The sequence below is a fragment of the Miscanthus floridulus genome, chromosome 19, assembly GCF_019320115.1.
Source record: "Miscanthus floridulus cultivar M001 chromosome 19, ASM1932011v1, whole genome shotgun sequence".
NCBI lineage: Eukaryota > Viridiplantae > Streptophyta > Magnoliopsida > Poales > Poaceae > Miscanthus > Miscanthus floridulus.
In genome coordinates, this window is record NC_089598.1 from 96,052,811 (window position 1) to 96,062,857 (window position 10,047).

A 10,047-nucleotide genomic window follows, 5' to 3' on the forward strand; every position below is an offset into this window, starting at 1 on the left:
CGCAACTCTCGTGTCTCACCGGGGTGCGTCCCCAAATAAATTTCGTTGCCTCCGCGTGGTGCTACAATGGGATCGTGACGTACCCATTGCCTACGGAATCGTTGGATTTCGGTGATCTCGACAAGGACGCGACCTTCTAGATCTGAGTGTAGTTGTAGGTTTGTTTGTACACGGGTAGTGTGAGTAGCGTGCGTGTGTTGAGTGGGCGTGCGTGTGTACGAACAGATGCTACAGCTGTACCCAGAGGAGAGGCAACCCAAAAAAAAAAAAACTTTCATTTTCACGCGTCCAAGTAAACAACTCCCGGTGCCAAACCTGATTTATGCACCAAATAAACTAGGAGCAATTACATTTCTGCCCTCATTTTCATTTCTAACTGTATGTTTACCCTCTTTTTTAGATTTTGCATATTTGCCCCCACTTTATGAATTTGAGTGTTCGTGTTGCCCTCGTTCCGTCAAGCGATACTAACGGTGTCAGCCCACAGCTCGCCGCGTCGGACGCCGCCTGCATAGCTTGCCCCGCTAGCCGCCACAGCTCACCCGCGCAGCCGACGCGTCGGCCCGCCGTTGCCCCTGCGGCCAGCAAGTACGGAAAGCTAAGAGAGGAGGAAACTATGCGGCTTGTGCATGTGGAGAATAAGACAGCGATATGAAAGTCATATGGGCTTCCCGTTTTCATTTATTTTACCTTTTCTTTTCCATTAATTTGCTTCAGGCAAGTGACCGTGTTTAGAACAGAGGGCAAATGGAAGATTGAAATCGAGAAAGCGAGGGCGAATCTGCAAAGCCTAAAAAAGCAGGGGCAAACGTACAATTGCATGTGAAAATGAGGGCAGCAACACAATTTGCCCAATAAACTACTGGCCGACGTAATCTCTTGCTGCCATAGCAATTGGGACAAATTAAATAAAACTTGGATTTGATTAATCTTTGCGTCTGTTGGTGCTCGGGATTTTTTTCTTCTGAAATTGAACATGTTTTGAAAACATTTTCACAACAGAAGACAAAACCCATGTGATTGGAAGAACATCATGGCTCTTGTCTATGTAAACTGGCATGCGGCATGCCTGTATGATTTGCTCCTTGGAGTCATCCAAGCGTAGCAACTGAACCTAGAACCATAGCCAATGCGTTCTCTGGCAAAGCATCCGCAAAAAAGTTTTGGAATGGTATTTTTTACAAATTGCAATGTTTCTTGTGAGCCAAACTTGCCAGCAAATCGCTAATGCCGCCTGTCAATAGCGTTAGCTTGTGCCTGTGACCCCTTATTTTCGACCGATTATTAGGAAATTAGGAGTACCTATAACAAACACAATATTGAATATTGTTAATGGGGACACAACCTTGATTTTATTCTAATAGTATTCATTGTTAATGGGGACACAACCTTGATTTTATTCTAATAGTATTCAGCCCCGAACCTTATGTTCCTAGACAATTTAAGTGGGAGGAGTGTTTTGCTCCCAAAATATGGCATACATAAAATTATCAAAAGAAAAAAAACGGCCACCTGTCAAATTAAAAACGCAGAGTTAGACAGAGCACAAGCGTTGGGCGACATTTGGGCCAAGCCACTGACGAACAGCCCTGCTATTTGGGCCAGTACAGTAGCCTGCGGCCCAGTTTTACTCAGCCCAATGACTGAAAAAGAGGGGGCGTCGGGCGTCGTGTTCTCACTGCCACTCGCCGTCGTCGGCGCGTGCGCGTCGCTCCTTCGCAGGGTGTAGGGTCTCGCGCCGCCGGCTACCTGGGGCGGCCGCCCCGCGCTGCTGTAGCGGTAGGTCTGCCCCTGTTTCGCTCTGTTCCCGCGCGGCCGTAGCAGGCAGGCAGGCCAGCCGCCACGGGCGCTTCTCCGACGAAGCCGGTGCTCCCCCGACCTCGACGACTCTGGTGAGAGCTCCTCCATCATCTTTTGTCCTGCCATTTTTGCGTCGCCTCTCCATCTCCCCAGCCGCTGCGACCCTCCTCCTCCCCGGCCGTCGGCCGATGCGTCGCGTGGCCGCGCATGATTCCCCCCAGACTCGAGTCCGCCCTTGAATTGCTATTCTGTTTGGTCATTTGGCTAGTCTGCGTAGTGCTGAATGGAGGGTGAGATTTGGTCATTTGGCTAGTCTGTTGTGTAGTGCTGAATGATATGGACGGAGAACAGAGTGGATCGGCAGTTGAAGGTATAGAGGGTGGAATTTACAGCGTCTCCTGGAGATGTTTTAGTATTTGGCCTTGCCCTTTTCAGAGCTTCGAAATGGTATTACGTCTTCCCTGGAACAAGTACAGATTTTTATTTGAGGAAGTGTGTTGAGATTTGGTGACCAATATGATGATATGGGGTGATTTTGTTTCCTGTTAGGAGTATGTATATGTGAAAGTATCTTCATGAACCAGGCCTCTGAATATTTGTACTAGAATAAGAATATTATATGGGTATCGTATCTGTAACCTTGATGAGTCAAGTCAAATGGTAATACGGAACTAATTGCTGCTTATAATTCCAGATTCACTTCACTGAATTGAAAGACAGAGGCTTGGTCCGGTCCACTACCAGTCTACCACTCATGGGCAAGACAACGGCATGGCACAACTGAGGCCGTGGTTTTCCTGAGCCCATTCCTCGCTCAACAGCAGCTGAGCAGCTTTGGCATAGATGCCGCTCGGGTTGGCGCGAGCTGCGTCGTACTGTGCTCACCGCACTGGGCCTTCCAGGTCCTCCCTGGCATGCACGTCGTGCGCTTGCGATGCGATAACCTTAGCAAACAGGCTGATTGGGCAGCACCTGCGTGCTGGCAGGGCGGATGCTGTGCGGGAGGTGTTCGACAGAATGCCGCAGCGGGACGTCGTGTCCTGGAACTCCCTCATGGCCGCATATGCCTGTTCCGGGGTGCATGACAGTGCAGTTACTGCGTTCCTCGAGATGAGGCGTGAGGGATTCTGTGTGGACCACACGTCCTTCTCCACTGTGCTGTCGGCCTGTGCAGGGATGGAGACTCTAGCTCTGGGGAGGTGCATCCATGGGCTTGCAACCAAGACCAGATCTTCATTGAACGTGTTTGTGGGGTCCTCCTTGATCACGATGTATGCCAACTGTGGGGTGTTCAGCTGCCTGGAGCAGATTGTGGTGTCAGAATCTATGTGAGTACCTTTTGTGTAACCCGTAGATCCGTAGTTAGGCTCCTCGACGGGTGAGGAGCTTCACCGCAGCGGCAGCGTGGACGCCGATGCCGCCGTGGATGCATCCTCGCGGACGCCAGTGCTCGGCGTGGTGGTGAAGAGGAGAGGTGGCGATACAGTGGGGCTGCAGAGGTGCCGGTGTAGACCTGCAGGGGCGACGGCGGTGGTTGGGGCACATCCAGTCGCTGGCAGCAGCTCTTTAGATCGGTATTAGGGTTTCTGTAGGTGGGATGGCGGCTCCAGTCAACCTCATAGTCCGAGCCTTCACCCCCACCTTCCTTTTATGTGTGCTGTGCGACAGGGGCCCTCCAACCGAATTAGGGTTGGGCTCCCCCGATCAGGGAGCAGAGATAGGGCCCAATAGGCCGTTGGGCCTATCGGTGGAGATCAACTAACATTCTCCCCCTTGATCTCATTCCATCTTTCACTTTCATATCATTTGCTTTTGTTCATTCCATTACAGATTAGCTCATAGAGCATGTCTCATCGTCACGGTCCATTGCCGATAGACTTAACAGCTACAACTCACTACTCTGTTCTGAAATAGATACTTATCTTTGGGCCTTCTTTTGTCCAGGAATATTTTAGGCTTTCCCTTAAATCCAAGCTAGCTACATGTTCTCTGAACACCATGTCCTCTGAACATGTTGGGTGGTAAGCCTTTTGTAAGCGGATCCGCGAGCATCCTTTCTGTTCTCATATGCTCAAGACTTATGACTTGATCCCGGGCTTATCTTTCACAACATAATACTCTATGTCAATGTGTTTGGCAGCACCACTTGACTTATGTTGTGAGCATATTGTACTGCCAGATTATAATCGCAGTATTACTTTAAGTGGTCCATAGATGTCGTCAATCACCATCAAACCGGGTATGAACTTCGTTAGTTAGTTCACCTGCCCGTTGCCTCATAACATGCTACAAACCGTTATACATTGTGGACGATATAGTGACAGTTTGCTTTGAGCTTTTCCATGAAATAGCTCCCCTTTGCGAGATGATAGAAAATCCACGTCTGGATATGCATTCACTCTCGCATAATCAGAATCTGAATATCCCACCATGTGGAGTGAATCAGATCTTCTATATGTCATCATGAGGCCTTTCGTTCCTTGCAAATAACGCAAGACTTTCTTTATCAATTTCAATGTTCTATTTCAGAGTTCCTCTGGAATCTGCCAAGTAAAACCCGGTAACAAATGTCAAGTCAGGGCGTGTTCATACTTGAGCATGTTGCAAGCTTCCGACAGCTGAAGCATATGGAACCACTTTCACTTTATCGATTGAGCTCATATTGGTTCCTGGGGCATTTAAAATCCCCATGTCTATCGCCCTTGACTATAGGAGCAGGTGAGGGACTACATTTGTGCATACTGAATTTCTTTAAGATCTTTTCCATGTATGCCTTTTGTGACAGTCCTTATACCCTTTTTCTTCTATCTTGGTGAATATCGATCCTTAGAAGGAACGAAGCTTTACCAAGATCTTTCATATCAAATTTCTTTGTCTCCAGTAGTAGACTGACATCACTACTAGCAAGTAAGATATCATCTACATACAGGACAAGGAAGATAAACTTCCTATTCTTAAACTTTGTATTGACACAATTGTCCTCTACATTCTCTTCAAACCCAAAATGCCTTATTGTCTGATCAAACTTCAAGTATCACCGTCTTGAAGCTTGCTTCAATCTATAAATGGATTTCTTTAGGCGGCATCACATTCGTTCTTTTCCTTCCATGACAAAACCTTTCGGTTGTGCCATATAAACAATTTTTTCTCTAAGTCGCTGTTGAGAAATGCCGTCTTTACATCCATATGATGTAATTCTTAATCGTAATGTGCCACTAATGCCATTATGATTCTGAAGAAAACTTTACATGAGACTGGATAAAAGGTCTCATTGTAATCAATCCCTTCTCTTTGCATAAAGCCTTTTGCCACAAGTCACACTTTATATGTCTCTATATTCCCTTGAGAGTCATGTTTAGTCTTGTAGACCCATTTATAGCCTACTGTTTTGACTCCTTTAGGAATTATTTTCAAGTCCCAAACTTTATTGGCATTCAATTATTTCATTTCATCTTCCATGGCCTCAAGCCACTTTGATGACTGATCACTACTCATGGCTTCTTCAAACGAGGCTTTGATAATCCTCCATTTGAAATTCTTTAGTGTTGTACTAACTCTTTGAGACCTTTTAGGGGCCTCCACATTTGGCACATCTTCTGTTTGAGGCTGTTGTTGCTCCCCCTCATATGTGGCAATTGGTTCTATTGGATCCTGAAGAACAGGTTCCTCATTTTCATTCATTATTGCCACAGGTGGAATAACAACAGGTGTTGGCACCATAGTATTTTGCACCGTCGATGCAGCTACAGCAGGTAGTGAGAAAATTGGCTCATAAATCATTGAAGTGGGCGCTTACACCTGCTTCACTTCAAGGTCAATTTCTCGAGCAACCATGCTCCCCCTCATCAATTCGACCTCTAGGAAGACAGCGTGTCTCGTTTCCATAAACTTTGTATGTCTCTATGGACAGTAGAAACGAAAACCTTTTGACTTTTCTGTGTAGCCAATAAAATGACAACTTACTGTTTTGGGATATAACTTCCCAATGTTTGGGTTAAATACTTTAACCTCAGCAGGGCTCCCCACACACACGCAAGTGGTTAAGTGAGGATACTCTTGCTGTCCACAACTTATACGGTGTTTTGAGCACCGACTTTCTTGATACTCTATTGAGAATATGAATGGCGGTTTTATCGCCTCCATCCACAGGCTCAACTGTAAGGTGGAGTAACTTATCATACTGCCCACCATATCCATCAGGGTACGATTGATTCTTTCAGCTACTCTATTTTGCTGAGGTTCGCCCAGTGTAGAATACTGGACTACTATGCTATTCTTTTAGGGTATGCCGACCGTAGTACTCCCCACGGTCAAACCAGACTGTCTTTATCTTTAAATTGCATTGGATTCCAACTTTTGCCTATTTATCCAATGCTTCTGTTCTTTCTTTGATTAGATAAATTTAGCCATAATGGGAGTAATCATTTGTGAATGTTATGAACGAATCATTTCCATCCACACTCTTTTCAGGAAACTGACCACAGATGTTTGTGAATGTTATGAACGAATCATTTCCATCCACACTCTTTTCAGGAAACTGACCACAGATGTCTGTGTGAATAATCTGTAGAATTCCTGCGCTTCATTTGTCATCTTTCTTACTTTTCTTTATATACTTTCCTTTTATGCATTCTCTGCATTGTTCTAAGTCTGCATTGTTCTAAGTCTGAGAGCTCTAATGGAAGAAGAATATCATTCTTAACTTGTCTTTCTATTCTCCTCCTCGAAATATGGCCTGAACGATAGTGCCATAATTTCGACAACGCATCGTGAGCTCTCTTATGCCACCATTTCCAGAGTAACACTCTGTCACCAGCTGCTTTATCAGCTGAGTAGCATATGTCTTTGAAGTGCCAGTGAACTGACTCTTTATTCTATCGAGGTACTCGGTGACCGTGTCACACTTTGGGATTGAGCCCACAATTGCAGGTTCAATCATGTTCTTTATTACAGCCAAAACATTTCTTGTTGGTAGTGACCCACTTCCTATGCACAACAGTCATAGGACTATCTTTTGGGATTTAAAATCTCTTTCTTTAGTTGCCCAAGTGGCTTCATTCTCTTTTGTCTCCCTCACCGGTGCCACAAACTTAGTGGAACACGGTGAGGTGACTACCCAGTCCACCTTAGACAAGATGAAAACCAGGTTAAAACTTTTGTTAACATAAAAATAACACCATTTGCATGCCTTGATTCCAATGTTGGTCAAAATCAAAACATACAACTATTCTTATACACTAATTCTATATCACCGTTGGGCAGAAATAGAATTAATGCATAAGTCTTTAACTTTTACAACTGTTCTTACACATTAATTCTACATCACCGTTGGGCAGAAGTAGAATTAATGCATAATTCATTAAAATTAACATATGTTCTTATACACTAATTCTACATCACCGTTGGGCAGAAGTAGAATTAATGCATAAATCATTAACATTATGATATTGTTATTATCAACGTTTGTCAGAAAATAACAACATCATAATCATGTCAAATCTCTTTTTCTCTCCAATTAAATACCACATTGGTTCAAAATAACTGGAGAATCAACGTTTTCTTTAACAGCGGAAAAATCTCTTTTTCTCCAATTAAATACCACATTGGTTCAAAATAACTGGAGTATAAACAACTTTTCTTTGACTGTGGAAAAACTCTCTTTTTCTTGAATTTTACTCACAGGCAAAATTGTAATTTTCTATTTCCTTTAATCCATTAATCAATTTCCAGGAAATAAAGATTTACTGGAAAAACTTTTCTTTTCTCCAGTTAAATACCACACTGGTACAAATGAACTGGGGAATATACTTTTTCTTTAGCAGCGGAAAAATCTCTTTTTCTCCAATTAAATACCATATTGGTTCAAAATAACTGGAGTGTAAACAACTTTTCTTTGACTGTGGAAAAACTCTCTTTTTCTTGAATTGTACTCAAAGGTAAAAAAATACTTTTTCTATTTTTCTTTTGAGCCAATTTGCATTTTTCAATTTTCTAGGAAAAAGGAAAAAAACGAAACTGGGCTCATGGTTTACTGTTTCGGCCCATAGCATCAGAAACGGCACACGGCCCACAGCCGTTTGCGCCCTTTCCCGCGCGCTCCCCCGCTCCCAGGCCGCAACCTGGGCCTGGGCTGGGAATTCGGCCTGGCGCGCGCACCCGCCTGGGCTGAAAGCCGGCCCGGTGAATCTGCGCCGTCTGTCTGATCGGACGGTCGCGCGCGCGGATAGGGCGAACAAAACCCCCCGCGGCCGCGCCCTCCAAAACCCTAACTCATTCTTTCTTCGCCGCTCTCTCTCTCTCTCTTCTTTCTCTCTTCGCCGCTCTCCACTCCTCTCTCAGCCGCAGCGATGACAACCGAGCGAGTGACCGAGGTGGAGCAGCGAGCCATGGCGCCGTCGCCGGCCCCCTCGCCGGCGCGCGTGCTCCCCGACGGGTGAGCACACTGCCGTCGAGCGGCCTGGCCGCGGCGCCCCCTTGACCGAGCCGGCGAGCAACTGCCCCTGCTCAGCACTTCTCCCGCATCGGCGAAAGGACGGTTCCGTCCCCTTCCCTTTCTCCTTTCCCATCCCCTTCTTTTCGATTTGGATCTCGTTTTCCTTTTATCCGAACCGGTAATGGGGTATTAGGGTTTGGATCTGGGGTTTCTTTTCTTCTTCCTTCCCCTTCGGATTTGAGTTGTTCTTCCTTTTCTTTTCTTTGACATCCGAATGGATCTAGGGTTAGGTTCTCCTTTCTTTTCTTTGACATCCGAATGGATCTAGGGTTCGGTTCTTTTTTCTTTTCTTTCTTTTCTCTTTTGGATTTAGGGTTTGGCTTTGTTCATCTTAAGGCCGAAACCTTTTCTTTCTTTTCATCCATTCTTTAACCCAGTTAGGGTTAGAGTTCAAGTGCCGAGGGCCCTTCCTTTTCTACGATCCGAATGGATCTTGTTTACTTTTCTTATTCTTCTCTGATCCGAACACGGATCTGGTCTTTTCCCCCTTGCGCGGTGGCGGTGGTGACCGGGTTCCAATGAAATCCACCACCCCCGGTCCCTTTTCTTTGCTTTTACCCGGTTAGAGTTAGGGTTACACACTTGTAACCTGGCTCTGGTACCATTGTCAGAATCTACGTGAGTACCTTTTGTGTAACCCGTAGATCCGTAGTTAGGCTCCTCGACGGGTGAGGAGCTTCACCGCAGCGGCAGCGTGGACGCCGATGCCACCGTGGATGCATCCTCGCGGACGCCAGTGCTCGGCGTGGTGGTGAAGAGGAGAGGTGGCGATACAGTGGGGCTGCAGAGGTGCCGGTGTAGACCTGCATGGGCGACGGCGGTGGTTGGGGCACATCCAGTCGCTGGCAGCAGCTCTTTAGATCGGTATTAGGGTTTCTGTAGGTGGGATGGCGGCTCCAGTCAACCTCATAGTCCGAGCCCTCACCCCCACCTTCCTTTTATGTGTGCTGTGCGACAGGGGCCCTCCAACCGAATTAGGGTTGGGCTCCCCCGATCAGGGAGCAGAGATAGGGCCCAATAGGCCGTTGGGCCTATCGGTGGAGATCAACTAACATGTGGATGATGTCGACAGTCCAAGCGTGGCCTTATGGAATGCTCTCATATCAGGCCTTGTGATGAACCACAGGGTAGAGGATGCCCGCAGGGTCTTCGATCAGATGCCAGAGCGCAATGTTGTGTCCTGGACTGTGATGATCAAAGGCCATTTTATTGTGCATGAGGTGGGTTGGGCATTGGAGCTGTTTAACCTTATGCCCGCAAAGAATTCTGTGTCATGGTGCGTCATGATTGGAGGCCTTGTCAACCACAAGCGATTCAGAGAAGTGATTGAACTATTCAACACTTTGATGAGCAGTAGGGACGCAGTGACAAATGCAATCCTCGTTAAGATTGTTAATGCTTATGCTGGCTTGAAAAGTATTGGAGGGGGCAGGTGTATTCATGGGTTTGCTGTCAGGTCTGGGTTTATTCATGACCACATCATCGAGGCATCATTAGTTGTAATGTACTGTAATTGCTTAGATATCGACGAGGCACAGTTGGAATTTTATAAAATGGAAAGAAAGCATGTTGGCTCATGGAATGCTATCATATCTGGTTGTATCCATGCAGGCAAGATTGATGAGGCTAGAAAGATTTTTTATTCCATGGATGGCAGAGATAAGATCTCGTGGAATTTGATGGTCAATGGCTATGTCAAATATGGAAAAATTCCTGACGCTATTGAGTTGTACTCAAAGATGCCTGAAAAGAAT

The 10,047-nt window shown here is 46.0% G+C and overlaps 1 protein-coding gene across 1 annotated transcript; it reads left to right on the forward strand.

The window, feature by feature from the left end:
- The first annotated feature begins 1,686 nt into the window (after positions 1-1,686).
- Positions 1,687-10,047, forward strand: LOC136527083 (putative pentatricopeptide repeat-containing protein At5g52630). The gene is made up of 3 exons (XM_066519704.1): positions 1,687-1,892; positions 2,495-3,128; positions 9,905-10,047. The coding sequence occupies exons 2-3, from the start codon at positions 2,644-2,646 to the stop codon at positions 9,912-9,914; spliced, it is 495 nt and encodes a 164-aa protein (XP_066375801.1). The 5' UTR covers positions 1,687-1,892; positions 2,495-2,643; the 3' UTR covers positions 9,915-10,047.